Source organism: Cinclus cinclus, chromosome 2 (genome assembly GCF_963662255.1).
Source record: "Cinclus cinclus chromosome 2, bCinCin1.1, whole genome shotgun sequence".
NCBI classification, from domain to species: Eukaryota; Metazoa; Chordata; class Aves; order Passeriformes; family Cinclidae; genus Cinclus; species Cinclus cinclus.
The window spans coordinates 93,598,550-93,620,630 of record NC_085047.1 but is presented as its reverse complement, the minus strand read 5'-3'; the positions used below and the strand labels follow the sequence as shown (position 1 = coordinate 93,620,630).

General features: G+C 40.0%; 1 protein-coding gene across 1 annotated transcript in view; it reads left to right on the top strand.

The window, feature by feature from the left end:
- The first annotated feature begins 2,864 nt into the window (after positions 1-2,864).
- Positions 2,865-22,081, top strand: part of COL4A2 (collagen type IV alpha 2 chain) — a 97,786-nt gene continuing 78,569 nt past the window's right edge. Inside the window, exons 1-2 of the mRNA XM_062514962.1 lie at positions 2,865-2,870; positions 4,486-4,566. Coding sequence (XP_062370946.1) covers positions 2,865-2,870; positions 4,486-4,566 — 87 coding nt within the window. The remainder of the gene's footprint in view (positions 2,871-4,485; positions 4,567-22,081) is intronic.

The window sequence follows — 22,081 nt, the reverse complement described above, 5'->3', positions numbered from 1 at the left end:
GAGTAAGACTATCTTTCCTTACAAGCTTATTCCTTCTTACCCCACCTTCCCACAGGGACATGCCTGGTCAAGAGACCTGTGGTCTCCCCCCATGGGGTCTCCCAGTGGGCTTTTGCTCACAAGTCAGCATCACCTCTGCTTGCAGATGTCCCTGCTCTTGCTCTTAGTATATCCTCACTACCTTCATTCTTCACCTAATTTGATGCCCTCTTAATATTTTTTTTCCCCCAAGTTTTTACCACCCTTGCACTACCATTTCCCTGCCTATACTCATTGGTCTATTGGTCCTATTTTTTTTTACACTCAGAAGTTAGTGTTTCTGACAGTATTACCTGGGCAATATTTTCTCTAGTATGATACTGCCATTACAGTTGGCTGAATGAGACAGCCTTGCCTCCAAGGGCTGCCTTTTAACCCTGTGGGTCTTATTGGGAACAGTAATGGACACATTTCTGGACAGAATTACCATACTTTACTCTTGGTTCTCCAGCCTAATTAAGCAACACCTCACCTTATGCGCAGAAAGCTTGCACACCAGTGCAATGGTATAGCTCATTTTGTGTTTGCATGCATGTCTGCTCTTAGATATTGTTCTTCACACTCAGTGTTCCCATCAAAGGGTATAGCTTCCTGTGAAGGTGAGACTTGGACACTTAGTACAGGATTCATCTCATGTAAAGCTGGGTATCTGCTGTGTAGACAACTCTCAAACAGTTTTACCCTGTGCTACATCCCTAATCCCCTTACCCTTCTACGATGAGATTTAGCTCTGGTATCTGAAATAGACCTGATGAGATTCTCTAGGCAATCTAAAACAGCAGCCAGATGTTGTGCCTGTATTGCATAAATCTTAAATTAGATCCTATAAACCCCATTTCTAAACTCTGTTTAAACTCTGGACTTCTTAGAGATTAGTGGGATTGTGCATCATCCAAAACATGAGAAAGACTTGGAACTGAAAGCCTTATCAGCAGACACCTTCATAATTGAGGATCAGTTCTTCCAGCTTGATTACACAAATCCTAGAAGATCATTCTGGTGTAGGCACACTTGTCTTTGTTTAACTGCATACTGAACAAATCAGGAGATTCATCTCTCCATCCTTACACTTTCTAGAGGGGATGGATCTCTCTGTGCAAACTAGTCGCCTCCACCCACCTTTGTGGTTGAGAGAAAGCAGTAGGAACTTTCTGGGAGAGATGCAGTCTGTCAGTTTAAATGCCAGTATAAGAATTCATCTGAAATCTGTCCTAGATCTGACTGGTTTTGCCACTGACCAAAAAGGCTCCTGCTCAGATCAAATCAACCACATTGGGTTGTCACCACTGGTGTTATGTTCCCAGAAATCTGTTTTTCTCAGGACATAAATAGTTGAGCACTTCAAAGTACATTGTCCATTGCTAAATTTGAAATTTTCAGGCTTCTTGTATTCTAATTGTTGACTGATATATGTCCATTTTCCTTCATCTCAAATGTGTGCCCATGGGTATAATTGTTTTTAACAAAGTTCTACAGGCATCCTTAGCAGACTTATTTTTGAACGTTACCAAGTTTGTAAACCATAATGTTTTAGACTGTAACCCCCAATAATGTAAGATCAAACAACAGTGCAGTGATCATCAAGAAATTATAAAAATTCCAGATTGTGGAAGATAGCAGAAAATACTGCATGTGACTAAAAGTTCCCAGAGTCATTCCACTAGCAGCTGAAAAGTGAAGAGGTGGAGATAAAATAATAAGAAAAGCCCAAGTATAATCAAGAAGAAGAATATTACTGCTGGTCTCAAATGCTTTCCCATTATATTCCCCCTACCTTTGGAGAATCTTCCATATTTTTCTTTTCATTATCTGCAGAATCTGTGTGCATAAAAGGATACAGAATGAGAAAATAATGGAAAAAAAAAAAAAAGCTTCCTAAAATTGTGGAAGAAAACAATTGTGTCCCCATATTAGCTGCTGGTATTGTTACAGCATGCAAATTAAAATATTGGATGGTGGGTAGTACACAAACAACAGACCTTGAACTTCCATTTGAAATAAGCATTAGCAGCCTCCTCCACTTTTTTCTTACAAGTGCACAAATATCTTACCATAATTCTGATTCCTTTTCTATTTTCTCCTTGTCAACAGTTTACCAAATTTTGAGTCACTCTGCTAATTAAAAAAAAAAACATATTGTTCTCATTTTTTTCTCAGTGGGGAAAGCTGAAGACTCACATGATTGAACTACTGTATCTATTACTCTTAGGCTGGGATATGCTGTTGTTTACAGCACCGACAGAAACAGGTTCTAAAAGTTCAAAATTGATTGTTACCAATGGCAGCACTACATAGCAGAGTGCTCCTTAAAGTGTACCCTCATCCTCCAGAGGAGTATGATCACATTGGCCATACATCTGCATGGCATCCATAAAAATTAATGGAACTATACTCGATTTCAGAAAAGGAACTGTGGGGGAAACTCCGTAAAATGAAGTATACTGAGCAAAAAATGCACATTTCATCTTCAAATAGGTTAATAAGAAATAAACTCCATGGAAATAGTGAGTTTGTGATCATCCAGATATATAACTAAAAAATGGACCAACCTGAGAAAATTGCTGGAGTTTATAAAATTGTCTTGATTCAATATTTCCTCTAAACAATAGCTTAAAAATGAATTTGAACTCATAGCATGACTTAGAACTCTGCTACATCCATGAAATAATTTCCTGAATAATGCTCCTCACCTATAAATAGGTCAGGGCATGGTTTCAGTTTGATGGACTGCTTTTGTCAGTATGAAAACCCTACCTCTTCAATGAAACATGAGAATTAAATATAAAGCTGAAACAAAAGTGTTTTAATGTATAAAAGTACTTACGATGCAGGTATGAATCTTCTCATTACAAGCATAAAAACTTGTTTTGGGAACTTTTTATTGTTGTGTGTTGTAAGATTAAGAGCCTGCTATACAAATATGACCAAAACAGGCCTTAGGCAATGCTTGGTGCCTGTTCCATACCTTTCATTCATTTGATTTCCAGGAAGGTATCCAAACCCCAAAGCTGTGTTTTCAGGTAGTGTAAAGGCAGAAATGGATACCTGAGAAATATGACCAAAAAACCTCAGGTGTTGAGTAGAGGACTGCTTAGAGACACATGAAAAATTCTAAGCATGGCAGCTTTGGTCCCCTCTCTGTGTTTTAGCTCTTTAAGTCAGCCCTAGAGGCAGGAATGGCAGCATCACTGTCTCTATTTATGAAACAGCATTGCAGTTCAGAGGAACCATTCCTGTTTTTATACCCCTTTCACCTCCCTTTCAGGAGATGATGGGTTCAAGCTGTGAAGGAGGCAGAAAAGTGAAGGCACCATTTGCTTTAGTCAAGAGGTGGGCAAGTGATGTGGAGCCTGACTCTGTCCCCTACAGCTGGGTTGCCTTGAGGTTTCATCTGAGGAGCAGTGCATGTGAAATGCCCTGAATGAGGGACTCTGGTTTCCTGTAGCCACTAGACTTAGTTCTTCTTTCTTTTTCTTCTGACTGTATTAATTATTTGCTGTAAGCCAAGTCAGGTTCAGAAATAGTGATGAGAAATCCCTTCCTCCTTTCCCAGATTACTTACTAGGCTGCTGGATCATTTTCAGGAGTTCGAAACCCTGAGCCTAGGTGGACTGCAGGCTGATCTTCACAACATTCCAGATCATTAAGTTACATTCATAAAAGTCACACCACAGTATGCACAGCATCTCTGCTGTTCAGGTTTCTGAACAAGACTGACTGTGGCTGCTGCATTCTGTGCAGGCACTTGCATGGAATATAATCTGAGTTTGTCTGCCTGTTGAAGTCCATCCAAGGATTTTTGTGATCCGTATATTTGTGGCCCAGGCCAACGTGGTTCTGGTCAGGCAGGAGAGATGTAACTGAAGACATTTACTTAAGCTGGGAGTGACTTCTAAATCACAGTGGTTGACTGCTGGTAAATTTTTTGTTCCTCTAGAATAGGCAGCTGTAGAAGAAGAGAAAGCAGGAGTTTGGCTCATGATTTTGAACATGATACCTACATCTTCCTTTATGTCCACCAATAGATATTTCAAAATTCAGCAACCATTTGGAGCATGCATAGAAGGATGTGTTGCATTGTGACCCAGGACTTAGTCCATGTCCCTAAAGAATCCAAGCAGCTGCACTTCTGTGATACAATACCTATTGCATGTGTGAAAAAGATATGCGAGATACTATTCAGCATGGAGGTGCAGTGTTTTGAAAACGTGGAGGGAAATAAACTAAGTAACATTATATTTCTTGATGCTGATCTCCAAGAACTGGACAGCCACTCATGGCTGCTTCTAAACATATATTAAAGAGGTTTCAGCTGTAAATCTTAGATCTGATCCTGGTCTTTGCTTTAGCAGTTCCCAGCAAGTCTGCTTAACAAAGATGATTGTTCTATTTCAGATACTCTAGCTGATAGCTTTTAACTTTTGTTATGTGTGTTCTGGTTTGCAGGGTGGAAAGAAATACACAGGACCATGTGGAGGCAGAGACTGCAGTGGAGGATGTCAGTGTTTCCCTGAAAAAGGAAGCCGTGTAAGTAACATGTTTTCCTGTAAATTGTTGTTGATGGTACAAGTTCAATGCTATATAATTTGCTATAGGTGAACTTGCACTAAACTGCTAAGAGTGTTAAAACAATTATTCTTTTTCAGAAAAAAGCTGTTGTTGTTGTTTCATCTTACTTTCTCACAAGCTCGTAGATTTGAAGAAATACTTTGTTGTGAATACCTTGTTATGATATGTAGCAGGCACTTATCTCAAAGATGAGGGCCAAGGGACCTGATGGCCATGACAAGCAGATCAGATCAGAATGATGAAAGATACCACATACATGCATGGGATACACACATTTGGTGATTTTAGAGATCTTTTCCAAATAAATGATTCAATAATTCTGTGATTTTGTGTGATTTTCACTAAATCAGGAGAGAATCACACCTGCAAAACCTGAAATCCCAGCTGAAAGGGAACTGTTTAGAATTTCTGGCATTATGTTGTGGCTGATAGTCTGTTCAGTCTGTTCTTCGTTTTGGGGACTAATGAGGAATGAGGCAGAGGAAAGGAGATGGGGTCGAGGGGATTAGCCACCTGCCACAAAGAACACTGAGAAATAGAGCAGCTCCTATCCTGTATGGCTTGGAGCCCTGGCTGGCAGGCTCCTTCTGTACAGCTTGGTCTTCTGCAGCTGAGACAGTGACTCAGCCTTTTCCATCCACCCATCTCTAAGAATAGGTCAGGCAAGAGATGTGGTGGCAGGTCATGTGCTTGTTGTGCTATCACAAACCTCATAAGGTTTTTCAGTTCTCTGCCTTCCCTTCACTTAGCCAGCCATGAGTTCCTATTCCCATTGCATTCCTCAAGCTTGACTCCACGTCTGAGTGGAGGGAGAGGTGGTAGGAAAGTCACAGTGTAGGTGGGAGGCAAGGAACACTGTTGTTTACAGAAGTCCTGATGTCTCTCCATGGAAGTCAGATGATCCTGGGGTTACCATGCCATGGGGACTGTAATGGTTATACTCCCATGGCCTGACCATGAGCTGCTCATGATCTGCTTTCCATTACAATAATCCAGTGGCAACCTGATGAAGCTGAGGACAAACAAGCCCTTCCCTGAGACACATCTTCCCATGGGACTCCCTCCAGCTGTTACTGCCTTACCCTTATCATCCAGCACATGAAGTTTGGCAAGTGCCTCCTGCCACTTCCCACTTTTGACTGAAAATCAAAAACTGATGCTGTAAGATGCTCACTAGAGTTCATGAAAATATCTGTTGCAAAACTGCAAACTTCTGTGACTGAAATATTTTTCATGCTCCTAATGACTGAATGACTTGAATTTCAAGTTGCCAAATGTGAAAGAAAAAAGAGGTAATTAAACAAAATTAATTGCATAGTTAGAAAAGCTGAAAATGTGGAAAAACCACAGTAGAGAAGCAGTCAGGTGCCACTGACAAGAAGCTCCCTGTGAGTTGCTTCCTATCTAGACTGGGAAAGTGAGGGCAGATTTTATGCACTTGCTTACCACTCTCAGTTTTACCTCAGAGAATTATGTAACCCACATTTACTAATGACACTGGCCTCCCTTTAAACAGATACTCAAAAAGAGAAAAAGGATATGCTACAAAACATAAATTACATTTTGCTGCTTGTGGTTAATTGTGAAAGATGTAAAGAAGTATTGGAAAAAGGGATTTACAGAATTTTGTACTTCAAAAAATCGTATTTTATTTCTCTGTATTTTACCTCTCTGAAATGATACACCTCGTTCTGATTTAGCATACACTGCCTGTATTTTGTGTCTGCTGATCTCTTCAGATGTCACAACCCCTGTTAAACATCTGGTTTAAGGAACAAGATTGGCCTTCAGAGTCTAGTCACATTTGGCTTAGCTTCTGGTCTCATGCTAATCCTCAATGGGAATATTTATTTTCACAAAACCTCTGTCTAATCTGGCACGGCACACGTTTTCTGTTCGAGGTGACTCATTGCATGCACAATAGATGTATTGCGTGTTTGCACTTGTGAGAGTGCCTGAAGTAGTGTGTCAGAGCCTGCTTCTGCAGTGACTCTCCAGCCCAGGTGCCACAGAGCTGTCACTTGCAGGGACAAGTGTGCCTGGAACTCAGGTAGGAGCAGCACTGCAAGGGTCTGCAGCCAGCTGTCAGCCCTGCTATCCTCTGGAAATTCACTGCCAGTTTGTGACAGGTCTAAGACCAGGCAAATTAAAAGCTTTTTTTTTTTTTTTTAATTGCTGCTACTGAATACACATCAGCATCTGTTGAATGAATTGAATTCATTGAAGTGGTAAGCACAACTGCAAACTATGAAAGGAGTAAAGGTTTGAAGAAATACCTGCTCTTTATTTATATGTGCTTCTACTTCATTTGTTGTGATTGCTTCAGTTGTAGTCTTAAAATACAGCATTTAAGAAAAGAGCCTTAGCTTAATTTGTTGTCTTAATCCAATAATTTTCTTTTTTAAAAAGGGGGTTTTTTTGCAAAATATGCCCACTGTTATTGCCTGGAGCTCTGTGCTAGAGACAGAGAGACACTGTCAAGATGTGTGGAGATGCATCCAGGCTTTGGTGATTTGTGCCAGGTCTCCAGGTGCAGGGCATCTGGAAGCCCTGTGCTGTCTACACTGCTTTTGGTTCAGGACTTGTAAGGATAGGCACAAAAGTGCAGGAGAGTTGAATCGTGCTTCACAAGGATAGTTTCTAGGGGCTAAAGGCCACCTAGCACAAATCAATGCACCCACCTAGCAGGGCTACTGGAAAGAGCTTCCTGGTTTTAGATTTTCCTCTACTTTATTTTGCCTGGGCTGGGCTGCAACTTTCACTGGGCTCAGAAACAGCTAAAATCCAGTGGGGATAGAAAAATAAAACAGCAGAAGCATCATCTGCTCTCTGTAGTGCTGGGGGAGCTGCTGCAGCTAAGCAAAAGCAACATCTAGCCTGCAAACTCCTGCCTTTCATCTGAGCTGCTCCCAGGGCTGTGAGGACACCTGCAAATGGCACTTTCTTCTTCATTCCCAAAAGGAAAGTTGGTCAAATCCAAATGTTAAGAGAATCAGGACATTGCTGATTACTGTTTGCAACTTCCTGCAAATGCTGAGTTGTTTCATGGAGAAGTTTCTCTAAAGAAATGTTTCTTGGGCCATACACGATCCCCTTGAAATGCCTGCCTCCAGTCCTGCTTTGTGTTCACATCTTCATAGTAGAAACAGTGAAGTTCCTTCTGTAAGCTGGTTTTGTTTTTCCAGTCTTTAATGACACTCTAGTCTTTGTTTCACTGCAGCCTATTTATATTCCAGTTGTATTTACTGTTAGCTGGTTACAAATATCCAGTCCACTTAACCGTACCTTGCATCTAGGTAGATGGTTGGAGCTGGAGCTGCAGGAGCCAAGCCTGGGGACCAGCCTCAGCCTCATCTCCCTTTCTCACAGCTGGCAAAAACTCAGTGGAGTTGAAGTGCAAATCAAAGCTCCTGAAGGAATGTTCAAATCCACATGACAGGAAATCATAGTATAAGCCTCAGTGGAGGACACAGAGTGAGAAGGCAGAGGAAAGACAGCAGACTGATCTCCCTGAGACAGATTCATCTTCTCATTTTCTTCTATGGCAACTTCTCCTAAATTGTTCTCCTATAACAGCAGACTCACCCTTTCCCTAAGGTACATTTGGTACATAATGTAAAGACTACACAGATGCCTGGAAAAGAATAAAGGGAAACACTGATATGGTATTGAAGTTCTGTTTTGAATGAAATGGAAAGCCTGGATTAAAGGAATATTTTTTTTTTAAAGTTAAAAAGTTAATTTTTCCTCAAGAATTTTATTGCAACTGTTAAATCTTGAGATTTAGAGTTCTTTGCAAACTATGCTTTGCTCAGAGAACAATATATGTGACTTAAAATTTGTTAAACATTAATGCACTTATGTAGGAAATGATAACTCCATTCAGTACAATGGCCAGCTGTTTGACCTATTGAAGTTCATAATCAGCCTCACTTCATAACCATCCTAGAAGGCTTTATAGAAAGTGGAAGTGAGTAGAAATCTTTTTGATTTTTCTAAAGAGTGAGAAATTGCACTCTTTTGTACTTTCCAAGTCAACCGTCTAACAGTGCTCAAGCCATTTAGCCATTGTTTTTGCAAGGGGCTGGAATGATGGAAACTGAAATTAAAAGAAAGCTTTGTGTCCCCCCATAAAGGCCACTTTTTTGGGTATGCCCAAACATTCAATTTTAACCTAGACTGACATGAGATCACTAGAACTCCTTTACAGATATCTGTTATATTGTTTTCACTAATGCAGTGGCCAAGGGTAAGCTGTTACCAGTACACCTGTAATTACTTCTGTCTGCTTTTGGATGTTGTACGGTTGGGAAATCTAGTGTGTGATATTCACTTGCAAGCATTTTCCATACAAGTTTAAGTCTTAACAATAGGAGCTATGATCTAGATGTGTTTCTTTGTAATTAAAAACAGACAACAAAATAGAACACATTAATAGTCTAAAGTCAACTCCATTGTTATATTATAGGAAAATGTTTAAATACAATAAAATAATTTTATCAACTGTTACTTTCATTCTTATATATCAGATATAACTGGCTTCCAAGCTGGTATAATGGCAGTAGCTCCTTATAAGTGTGTTGGTATAAACTGATATATGTGATGAAATTGGATTTTTTTTTTCCTTCACAAAATAATAACATTAGAAGTGTCTTCTAAGTTATTAATCTAGCTCACTATTCTGTTCCCAACAGTGGTAGTAAGAGATGCTATTTACAGTGAGCACAGAGTTCTGGCAATTTTCTGCAGTCCATGTACTTGTACACAAGATAACCCTATTTATATGTTCCTTCAGTTTATGTGTTTCATCCTGAATTTGTCTATTCCTTTTTTGAAGCTACTGTAACTGTCTTCATAACCTCCAGTGGCACTACTGAAATGATACAAATTTTATAAATCACTGTCTGACCTGTTCTAAGAAAATCTCCCTTTGGTTTCATCAAATATACCCTATTTCTAGTACAGTGAGATTTCAAGTAGCTCTATGTTTAGGTTACTCACTGCTTCCCTAATTTTGTAAATGTCAATTATATTCCCTCTCAGCTTTTCCTTGTCCAAAAGAGTGAGTCACAACCTTTTTAGGTTCTCTTTTGAGGGTGCACTCTAGGCCTTAGTCCCTTTATGCTCTTCTGCGAGAGACCAGAACAGTACCCATCTAGTTTGGTGGGGTCCTTCTGGATCTCCCAGCATGGGAAATCACCAGATCTCCCCATTCCTCATCACCAGCATCATATTTAACAACCTAAGAGAGATTAGTATTATCTATAGACATCTCTCAGATGTTTCACAGTTCAGTCCCTTCTGTAGATCACCGTTGGAATCTTTGCAAAAAGCAGTTACAGAACATGTCTGAGACAACCCACTGGTGTTTTGTCATTTTGAAATGTGTCAGTCAGGTACTGTTCTTTTCTTCCTATACTTTAACAGCCATAAGAGCATGTCTCTTACAACCCCAAGATAATTTATTTTAAAATCTTCAGTGAAGCATTTTATAAAAACAGTTTTTAAAATCTAAATATAGTCACTAAGGCTTGTCTTACCATGCTTATCATTGAGCTCAGTTATTGTGTTCCTTAAGGTGGACTACTGCCTTGCCAAGCAGGAAACTCAAATAAACTGCCCCACAGTTCTCAAAGTGTCCTCATGAGCCCCTTTTCCACATGGAAGCTTGGTTGGCACCAGCCCACTGGTGCAGTGGCAATTTGTAAGGTTGGGTTACACACTTTGGCCAGCAGTTCTGCAGCTTCACACTTGAGTTCCTTCAGAATTCATGGGTGAATGTCCCCACTTGTGTTCACTTAGTAACACCTGCCTTACCTGTTTTATCTACTACTTCCTTCATATTTACCTGAAATTATTATGTCTCAAGGAATAGCTTGGATTTGAGACCTTCTCACATACCTTCAGTAGTAAAGACCTCTGCAGAGAAGTCACAGTTTCTCTGCTATGTCCTTATTATCTCCAAGTGCCCTTTATGAGCCCTTTGTATCATGTGGTACTACTATTTCCCTTGATGGCTTTTTGTTTTCCTTTAAACAACTTTTTACTATCAGCTTGGTTATCTTCTGCAAATTTTTCTCATTCATTTTCAGCCATCCTAATTTCCATTTATTTTTGATCTGGTTTTTTTATGGGCTTTCCTGTTCGTTTCAGCAATTTTTTAAATGCCGATCCTTTTGCCTACAATAGCCTCCTTATTTATTTTTTTGTGTGAGCTGTGGAGGGTTTTTATTGAATCATTTTACTTTCTATTTGATATGTGACACACAGTTTACTGGGATTTTTAAAACAGTGTTTTTTGAAAAGACTCCAGATTGCTTTTTGACTGCTTTTTCAGGTTTTTACTATTTTTGTGATTTTTATGTATTTCCCCTTCTTGAAATTGGATATCTGTGTGATGTATTTGTTTGGCTTACTTCATCCCAGTACACTGCAACATTAAATTCAGTTACATTTTGAAGGTCTTGCAGAGCTGTTCTCACAATCATACCTCCTGAAGCAGGTCCTGTGCAGCACTTGAGACTAAATACAGAGCACCATTCTTTCTTATGGGTCCCAGTGTTTATTGTGCTAAGAAAAAGTTGGTTGGTGGGTCCAAACCTTTTATTTCCTTATCACATCTGGATGAGGCATCATGCCTGACAGTATGTGGGTAGTTGGAATTGGCCAGTATTGCTACCTGACCTAGTTGTTCAGCTTCTCTAATTTCACTGAGTATTTAATGATTGGTGTCTTTAACAGAGGAATCCTAAATACAAAGTCCTACCTTTCTGTTATTTCCACCCACAAGGACTCCTAATGTTACCCTCCTCCCAGAGTATTTTTTTTCTGTAACACTTTGTTGTAGCCTTCACATATTGTGCCATTGCCCTGGCTGTATCTCATTTGCTATCATTCCCGTAAAGTAGATGGGCTAGTCTATGTATGCCACTGATTATCCTCCTTTCACCAGCATGAGATGCCTTTTGTATCAGGGATGTCATTTATTGTCAGGTAGTATAATTCCATAATATTATTCTTTTGATTTCTAGCATTGCTGTAGAAGCATTTACAACTTTTGACCATTTGACCTCTGTTGCAAGCACCAGTCAAGTGGAATTGTAAATGCTGTTATTTACCCTACCTATTCCACAGAGTTGGCAAGGACCTGTCTCCCACACAGCTGCCTTGGGTTAACCCCCTTGGACACCCCTGTTCTACTTTCCCTCACGAGGGGTATAATAGAGAATTGTGACTGATGGTCACATTGGTCACCAGTCCCTTCTACCAGAATAAAATACCTATCTCATGGGCTCCCTTTGCACTTAGCAGGCCTCTCAGTCCTCTCACTTGTTCCAAATCCAGCTCTCTGTGTCCACTTATCACCTGCTTTGTCCTCTCCTGGAAGATTCACTCTGTCTCAGGAGCATCCTCACACCAAGCAGACATTATAATCAAGAGCTTAGAGTTTATCAGAAATTTGATCCCTTGTTCCAGGCTGATTGTCCACCTTCCCTCTGACTGAGAACCCCTAAATACTTGCTAGATCAGCATCAAGGTTTTGAGGGATATTTTTTATGGTCATCAAGACAGAAATGGTTTAGGAAATGTCCTGTTTGCTCTCCAGCATTTGCCACACACAAAGCTTTGGAGGCAAACTTGATCCCACATCTTTTGAAGTATTCTCACATTCTGCAGCAAAATGGATATAAGTACCAAAAATTGGTGCTTCAAAATCTCACATTGCTTCATAGACAAGGTTAAGTCTCTGGAAAATTCCCAGAAGAAAAGCTGCCCTCTGAGGGAAGGTATTTGGAGGAGGTGTTTGTAATGGTAACAGACTTAAAAGTAAAGTGCCTATGGTATTAATGAGCACTATATATGGGAGAGGATTACACTCTTCATTATTTCAGTGCTGTAATCAGTGTCTGGTGTGGTACTTCAAGATTTAATTTTCTTTTTTTCCTCTAGTCAAGGTAATACAGGAAAGCAGCTCCACTGGCAAAAGACAGGGAAAGTGTTGCTGTAAAATCTGTTTAAGACTGAAGTTAAATTCTGATTTCAGATACATGAATATAGTTTTGTTTTGCATGTGTATGTGAGGGTGGTTTCAAATGCATGCTTTTGTTTAACTTTATACTTTTACAACTCAGCGTTACAAGATCTTGCCAGCATACACAAATTCCTGAAGTCTTGGTACTATTCCATAGGCACCTAAATCTTGGGTATAAGGCTTAATTGCATGAACTTTTAGCAGCAAATAGGCCCAAAATCTTTTGAGTTCTCTAGCAAAGGCAGGCAGTGTACAGGTTGGCTTGACAGAACTTGAACTTGTGGCAGTCTGAAACTTGATACCTAGTGTATGACCTAATGTTTTATTTAATGAACATTGCTGGGCTACACTGACAATTAATCAGCCATGTAGTGGGATAGTTATGTTGGTTGCTAATTGCTGTCCTTTAGTACATTTGTCTTGACTTTTTTTTGAGTGAAATATGCATGTTTCCTTTCTTTTTGTTTTTTTTCTAAGCTCTGTTTATACATGTTTAATCAACATCAGAGATCTTTTTGAACTAGTGGACGGAGATTAGATAACTTTCCCATGAGCAAGAAGCCCCACTTCCCATATATGCATTCTACACAAAATCTGAGATTTGGGAAAGGTCTTCCTCAGAATCTGTTTCAAATAAAAAAATGCAAGATATATTAAAAAGCAAACCAGGGTGTTTTGTTTCAGTGCATGCAGGAGTGCAGTTATATGTTCACACAGAAATTACATTTCCATTTGTAAATGCTCAGAACATAGGAAAGAATGTTTAAAAATTATAAAAATGATAAAAATATAGACTCAAAGTCTTTCTTTCAAATCAAACAAGATATGCATATTGACCAAAATTTTTTTTTCACTCCTTGTTACCCTTTTGCTCCTTTGCAGAACATTTCTATTTCAACCAGATATGAAAGATTGTTTGATTCCACAAGTAACATTCATAAATTGTATTTATTTGTAATCTAAAGGAATATAAATTTTTTTAAGCCCACCCCATGGTAACAATTTGCACTCCCTGCCTTTTGCTCCAGCCCTGAAAGCAAAATTCCTTCAAAACTTTTTCATATCACTGTACAGAACTGTACAGAAGAAGAAAAGAGTGATACTTGAATGGAAGGTAGTCAAAAGGACACATTCACCTTTTTCAGTTTAATAATTTTAAACTTTTCTGGATTGACATACGTTATCTCCAGCAAAATACAGGTATGGAGCATTCATGCAGATACTTCTACAACCTTCCTCCTAAAGCCCAAGGTTAGACCTGTGCAGATACTTCTGCAACCTTGTATCAGAAATGTTTGCAATCTCAGCTGATGTGATGAGAAAACAATTCAACAGCATTGGACGTAGCTCAAGAATTAGTGTCATCAGTCAAAATGAATACCAAGGTTGCAGTTGAAACAAACTTCTGACCAAAGTCGATATGCTGGATTAACTATTTGCGTTGTAGATTCAGGTCTTCTGTTTGGAATTACACCATCTGATTCCTTTTGCATTACCTATGTGATCTGTTGATTTATGGACTTGTTGCACTCATTGAAAAAACAAATCTTATGGCAGTTTACTAATAAATCAAGAAGGTATTTCACTGATATTTCAGGATTTTGAGGACAGCATTTTTAATAGTGTACTTGAACATCTGCATATCACAAATTTGAATGAGAGATGGAGAGAAAATGCAAGAAAAAATCATAGTAAGGAATCAAGAACCATCTTATTTCAGAAAATAAATAAGACTTGAAATTTAACTCTAGAAAAGTTAACTCTAGTGAAGAACTAATGGAAAGGAAACTTGCTGCAGATGAATAGTGCAAAGTTAACTTTGGTGATAATAGCCAGTGCTGAGATAAGAATCCTTTGGATGCAACTCACTACCATTTGAAAATACTGCCATAGCTTTTTTCATGAATGACCTCTTTTTTTTTTTTTTTTTAAATCCTTTATGTTTTCCTGAAATCCTGCAAGTATATTTTACCTTATTTAGAAAATAAGTACTGGAAGTTAAGAGATAAGTACCTGAAGAAAAGGTTCCACTCATTTGTGTCAATAGTGTCTGCATGGCACAGCACATCCTCCTGTATGTATGTATGTATGTGTGTATGTGTGTATGTATGTATGTATATGTGTATGTATGTGTGTTTGTATGGACATATGCCAGCTCAGTTGGGTAGAAATTTCCCACCATGGGGTGCTCACAGAGCCAAGGGTTTGATCCCTGGGTGGGCCATTCACTTAAGAGTTGATCTGCACAATGCTTATAGGTCCCTTCCAACTCAGAATATTCTGTGATTCTTTATCATTGATCTTTTCGTTTGGCTTTTCACATATGAATTACACTTCATTAGGGAAATGAAATGCACTGTCAGGATTATTTTTGGAAAAATGTGCTGTCCATTTGGTTAGACCTTCAGGCTTTGACTTCTAGCAGTCAGACAGTACAACTACTGCACAGAAATATTATTTGTGCTTTCAGCCAAGTTTTGCAATTTATGCTTACTGTGAGAAGGAGTTTAAAGATAGAGCAGCAGCTGGATGATGGGTTTACTCTTGCCTGGGTAGCTCACAAAGGCATCCAAGAGGGATAATCCAGGTCATCCTTTAGCACTTAAATTATACTCCAGAGATTGTAAATGTTTCTCATGACATATGTCTGAGGCTTTACAAATTTCTCAAATGGTGCTTGTTTCTATTTTCTGTATTTTTGTCACATGGGAGCAAGTAACATTGACCCATTTTCTTTTTGTCTGCTTTGCTAAGTACCAAACTATTAGTGGAATCCTTTGAGTCTGACCTGGAGAGACCAGGAATGTGGGAATGGGCAGGCTGTCATCTCAAACAGTATCTGCCGAGGCAGACTGAGCCTGTTCTCAGCATTTTCTTACTGACGCTTAAGAAAATAAATGTTCTTTATTAACCTCAGTTTGTACATAAGGTTTCCGAATCATCTTCAGTGTATTTGCATAATGAAACAGACTGTTGAAATACACCTGAGTGTTTCCATTACATTTATCTGGAAAAGGATGGCAAATGTTAAAATATCTTATATTGACCATTAGATATGAACTTTGGGAACGTGCAGCAAGAAAATCTTGAAGGATAGAAGTCTGTGTTTTAGGCACAGTGAATAACTCTAGACAATGAATAAAGCTGTAAGCCCCAACAAATAAAGCATCTGTGCAGCATTTTTTCTCCCACAGGCTAAAACTATTTTTCTATGAAAAGGCTGTGTTAGTCTGTCAAACTCCTTTCTGTTTACTGCTATCATAGATTCCCAGCAAAGAAAAGCACTTTGGGGATTTTTTGTGGCTTTGGTTTGGTTTGTTTTCAATATGTGTCACGGTTGTTCAATTAAATTCTGTGTCTATCTATTGCTTGTTGCTTAAGAAAACTAATTTTTGTAAATACAGTATCACTGATTAAAGATGTGTTATTAGCCCTTATAGACTTGTCCAAAGCAGGTTTCTTTGTCGTCAAGGTTATTGGCAAAGTCTAGCATAGGTGTAAGAGCAAAAAAGGAAGTTGTACTTGCTATCCTCCCCAGTACAAATTGTTTCACTCCATTCAGAATAGGGAAACCTGTATAGTCTCTGTCCAGTCAGATAAAGACTTGGATATGTCTGCATTATTTCTTCTGATCCAAATACCCCTTTTTCTCTATAAATCACCTTTTGGCTGTTTTTCAGTTTCTAGATCCCCTACTTTTCTCTTTCTTTTATGAACCTTCTGTTATCCAATCTCAAGCATGCAACATCTCCTTTTCTATTTCACCACTGTTTATCTGTTGAAGGCTTCCTACAAAGGACTCCTGTCTTGATAAGCTGGAAGAAAAATGAGGGAAGCTGGTTCTGAGATGAGGTCTCTCTCCTGTAATGCAGGATGCTGTCTTTGCAGCTGTCTGGGCTTGTCTGTGTTAGGACATGAGCTCCTTGGGCAGGAGCTGTTTGCATGTCGCTTTTGTACAGTTCCAAAAGCATTGCTAACACTCCCAGGTTTGTGGCAGAGGAGCACAGTGACAGCTTCTTTCCAGTGGACAGGGACTCCAGTAGCAAAGGGCTCGAAGGCACCACACCACACTGTGGATGTTGGACCCATCTATATTCCTTATTCCAGTATTTAATGAGGGTATGCACTGGTATGCAGATTTATGGATAAAATTATTTTGTCCACAGGAAACTCTTCAGTTCAAATATGACTGTGCTGCTATTGTAGAATATCCCTTACCACTGTGAAACTAGCCCCCTTTCCATTACAGAGCACACCCCCCCCATGTGCCTGGCACAGATATTCAGCGTAACGCTGTCTTGCACCGTTTTCCACTGATTTTATTTTACTTGATTTGTATTTCCTAGCGACTTCACACCACAGGACCATTTTCCCTCCATCAGTGTGCCCTGTAGACAGGACAAGCTAGATTGCACGAGCCCAGTCGTGTCCTTCAGCCCCTCCTCACAGAGAGAGGCTGCAGGACAGAGGAGGGGTGGGCTCCCTGCATGAGAAAGATGTTGCTGTCCCCTGCAACTCTTCATCCTTAGCCCCTGCCATTGGAGCAGAAGCAGAGATGAATGTGCAGGCTGAGGACAGATCCATTTGTTTTCCTTGTTGTCACAAGACCTCGCAAACCAAACTGTGGAGTTTGTGCTCAGCTGCCTCATACCTGGTGCTGCCCACAAGGTCTCAACTGCCCTGTACAGCTGCAGACACAGGGGACTGCTCAGGACTGCCTGAGCCACAGCTCCCCATACAGGTCCTCCCTCTCCTCAGCTGGCTTCTCTCCTTCTGACAGTTGCAGAGCTGGTTTTGCTAAATGACATAAGGTTATAATAAATCAAGTGAGAAGATTTGTGTTGTGCTTCCTACTGTATAGGAGAGGTCCATATGGTTTAATTACTTCCTTTCTACATCAGATATATGTGTATAAAATCTCTGAAGTCATGTGTAACTGCCAAGATTTCTGTGGTGTGGTTTGAAACATGCATACAGTGAACTCTCAAATGCTGCAGATGTGCTATGAAATATAAATGTAAAATGGAAGAAGTCAGATTATCCAGTTAAACAACAGCATTAAAATTAGAAAAGTTGATGGAGAGATCCAGAATTCAGCACAGTGGAGGGGGGAAAAGACCAGAAAACTTTCTTGAGGCAGAGTTTCATCATCAAAGGAGATGGGAGAAAAATATTACACACACACACACACACACACACACACACACACACACACACACACACACACCTAAGAAGACAGCAGAGCAGCCTGAGGAGAGAAACCATGTCAAAGACAGACGCTTAGTGAGCTGTAAAGCCATCTGTAAACCCATCACAAAATATATCTGCTGATGCAGCTTTGGCCACCATAGAAAATTCTGCTTAAAAAAAAATGAGCTGTTCCCGTGCCCTCAGGCAGAAATGCAGAGGAGGGTAAGTAGACCATGCAGACCTGTAGACCCAAGGTCATGGATGGGTCTGTGCACAGAGCTACAGTCAGTGTCTCAGCAGGGAGCTGCTCACCCCTGCATCTTTAGAGCTATTTTCTCAGGGCCAGTCAGGCATGTGGAGGCATATTTTCAATCTGGCACAATGGCTCAAGTATCTCTGGAGAAGGGAATGGTATGTGCTGGGGTGATGATAAAGGTCCAGGGCAACTTCATGGGATCAAGCATGTCTGGGATATGTGGTGGTAAGTTAAATCAAGTGAACTAAAGTACAGGCTTGCTTCTCCTGCCAACATCCTTCTGTGTCATACCTCTGAAGATGCCTGAGCTATTCCAGATACATGGGAAGTGGAGAACAGGTCTGTTGGAGCTAGTCTGGATCCATGACCACCACCAAGGCCAAGGAGCATCAGGTTGCTTCATGAGGAAGCACCTATGGGAAGAAACAGTGTCCTTGGGCTACCCCTGCAAGTGACCCTGATACTGCCCCAGGGTGCCAACACTGACCACTCAGCAGGACACTTCAGCCTATGCCCCACTGTGGTATATGGTGTGCAGAACAAGAAACATTCAGAGGGGTGGGGATGCTCCCCTCAGGGGATGGAGACCCTCCTCAGCGTGTTCAGTCCCCGCTGGAAAGACACATGGCTTTGTTACCACAGGAATGCTACCCTCTCTGGTAAAGCACATTTATAGCCATCAAATATGGCTATAAGTTGCTGCCACAGTAATAGTTTTAGTAATAGTTCCTTTTATACAGTGCTAATTGTATCAGTCATGTATACATTTAATCAGCAAAAATCCTCTATATAATTTCAGCATCTCCTGCCTAAGCATGGCAGTTTGGCCCTCATGTTTACCAAAGCTAAATATACACTAAATACCAATCTCAATAAGCATACTTTTTTTAAAAAGCCCCAACACTCTGGTATAAATAAATACACACATCATATTGTCAGCTGAGTCTGTGGCTTGGTGCATTTACACAGCTGCAGTTTGGGCTGTTGTTTACTCTTTCTCTCACAGACATTGTGTTCTGCTTTTTCCCTGTAAGGATTTTCCTTCTCTACCTATTCTTAGTCCTAGACAGAGAATTGTCTTGATTTATGTATAGTGTGTAACTTAAGTGACTTCAAAGATGTTTTGTATGGTGTAAATCAGAGCACCAACTGGCTAAATAAACCTTCCTTGCAATGAGGGATAATTGTAAAGCTGAATGTGTTCCTGCCTCTATGTACTAAATCAACAGGAGTCCTTTTCATTTTTGTGGGATAAACATACTTCTCTGTCATGTATTTACAGTCACTGGAACACTCTTGCAGCCACTTGTGAATCCTTTGCTTCAAGAAGAGATCTTTCATACTGTAGTTTTTTTTTTATATTCCCAATTCTCTAAACCAAATTCTGTTGAAGATCTCAGGAAATGTCTGCAGTTAGAGGCTGCATAGCTGTTACCCATAACCAGTGGAGTACACTTTTCATTTTCAGTTCAGAGCATTCCCATAATGAAATACAATGCCTAGTATCAGTTTATAATTGTTCTATTCCTGCACTTTGTTTATTCAAATATATACCACAGTTTTTAGGAAAAATATTGTTCAGCTCATGTTGTCTCAAATATTGCTATCTATTCTTGTTATGAAGTGAAATACAGGTCAAACTAGCTATTTAGTTCAAGGAAAAACTTGTTCAGAATTTCCTCTTTATAAAATTTAGTAATTCCTAGGGTCTTGAAACCTCTGTCAGTTAACCAGTGTCTTTAAGCAAGTGTATGATCCCTTTTATGCACATGTTATAAATTAATCCCTTTAGCTGCAGGTCTCTCTAAGCTGTGGGATGTATCCCACCCCCAGCCTTATGCTTGCCAAATAGACTGCAGCTGTTGCCACCAGACACAATTTGGTTGAAGTCCTGCAAAAAGGACTATTCTAGTTTGATCACATATTCTAGCTGCTGGTCTGATTAGCTTTCAGAACTGAAATTTGTCAAGAAGTAAGCTTTGGCTTTTTAAGATCTAACTAAGCATCTTAGAACTCATGAGAGGCTCAAGCGTATTTTGTAAGAAGCAAAAGCATCACAGGCAAATTACATTGTGTTTGACCAGGGAAGACCCAGGTGTTTTAAATCAAACTGCAGCAGTAACGAAGACATTCCAGAGGGTCCAGGAGGGATATGTTTAAGCTTCCAGCTTAGTCTTCTGTGGGAGCCTTTCAGTTTCTTGTAATGGAAGTAGGAAATAGCCATCTTCGCTTAAATTTGACTGTCAGGGGAGAATTGAGATAAAATTGTCTGGAGATACTATCTACTACTCTCTGAAGCAAAATATTATTGAGATTTCCTTCCTAGAAGTGCCTCCTTCCCTGGGCACAAAGCTTTTGATGTAAGCACAGAACAAGCAGAAGTTTCCTTGAGTTGGTTAGGATGGGCGCTGGAAGGAGAAGAGGATGGTAGTCAAAAAGAAAAATTGTAGGAGTCTACATAGCGATATGTAAACCAAACAAAAGACAAGTCTTTCAAACAAAACAGTAATATTTAGATACAAAAGTGTCATGAGGTAAGCAGGGACAAAGCAAAGAATACCTCAGCAAGAAACTGCTGTTAAGAACTAGTGACTGAAGAAAAGGAATTTAATGCTTGAAACAAGAATTTCTTTTTCTGGGAGAGGAAATGTTGCACAACCCATGAACACTCCAGGATGTAGGAGCATCAGCCAGCTGATGACTGATGAATTTCATTTACTTCCTATCTGACTTCTGAATATTCAGGGAGATGAAATTGCCAAGATAATTCTGATAGGGACTGTGAAATAATTCCCTGCTTTGTTTATCACTCTGAAACTAGGGCCAGTTTAGTCTATGTCCAGAGCATGTCCCTTTGTGTGATGCCATGGTGCTTGTAATGCACTGTTGGCTCTTACCAGCTTTTAGCCTAACACTTCTGCTCCTCCAGATTCTCTTACAGCCAGTCAGACGTGTCCCTGAAGTGATGTAATCTCCTCTGTTGCTGTCAGCATGAGATGTATTTTTACTGCTTTGTGGCTGGTGAATATGGAGCTCGAGTAATATGAACTGTACATTTGCTTTCTGTTATGTGCAACTGAGTGTGTTGTGTGTTCCTGTAACCACTTCAGAATGCTGTTACTTTTATCCCTATATTACAAGACAGTTTTCTGTGTTCTGCCCCTCTCCCTTTGCTTGAAGTATTATGTGTCCCAGGTGAGACTAGGGATAGTCCCCTTGAACTTTTTCTTCCAAGGTTTTAATCCAAGTCTTTAGGATATGAAAGCAGTGTCTCTTGATATTCAAAATGGTTGAGCAATGGCTTACCTGAGTTTTTGATAGGGTTCTTTCAATGGAGAACTCTAAACAAAACTCCTTCCTTGGGTGAAAGCTAAACAAATATAGAAATCGGAAAGTTGAACAGAGCATTTGTGAAATCTTCTCAAAGGAAATTTACCTCATCTTACTCCTATGATTTGACTATCTCCCAATAAAGTTGCAGTCAGCACCTGGTACTGCTGACTTGCTCATGGATAGAAGCAGAAATTCAGTCACAAAATCCTGACTTGCTTGTCCAGTCATAAATCCTGTGTAATTCATCTCTTGTGTAATCCAGAATCAGGTATAAAAAGATGTTTAAAATTACAACTATAAACTTTGCTTCTGGTTTCTTAGAAACCCCCAGCTGGCAGCCTCCGCCAACCTCTTCATCCAGCACTGTGTGTCCCTGTGTGTGCTTCATGCTGCCTGAATGCTTGTTGAGGAGGTACAGGGAACCTGCTCTCAGTTTCCATATCTGTCCCAGGTTGGTTTTGAAGGAGAGCTGCAGGAATGAATGATTCCCTGGAAGTCCCTCAGCTCTGAGGAGTGGCCTCCCACCCAGGTGTCTGTGGGGCTGATGCTGCTCCATGCAAATGCACCACACACACACACACACACACACACACACACACACATGGGATGCTCTGTGCTCCCAGAGCCTGGTCCTGAAAAGGAGCTGTGAAGGTTTGGGCACG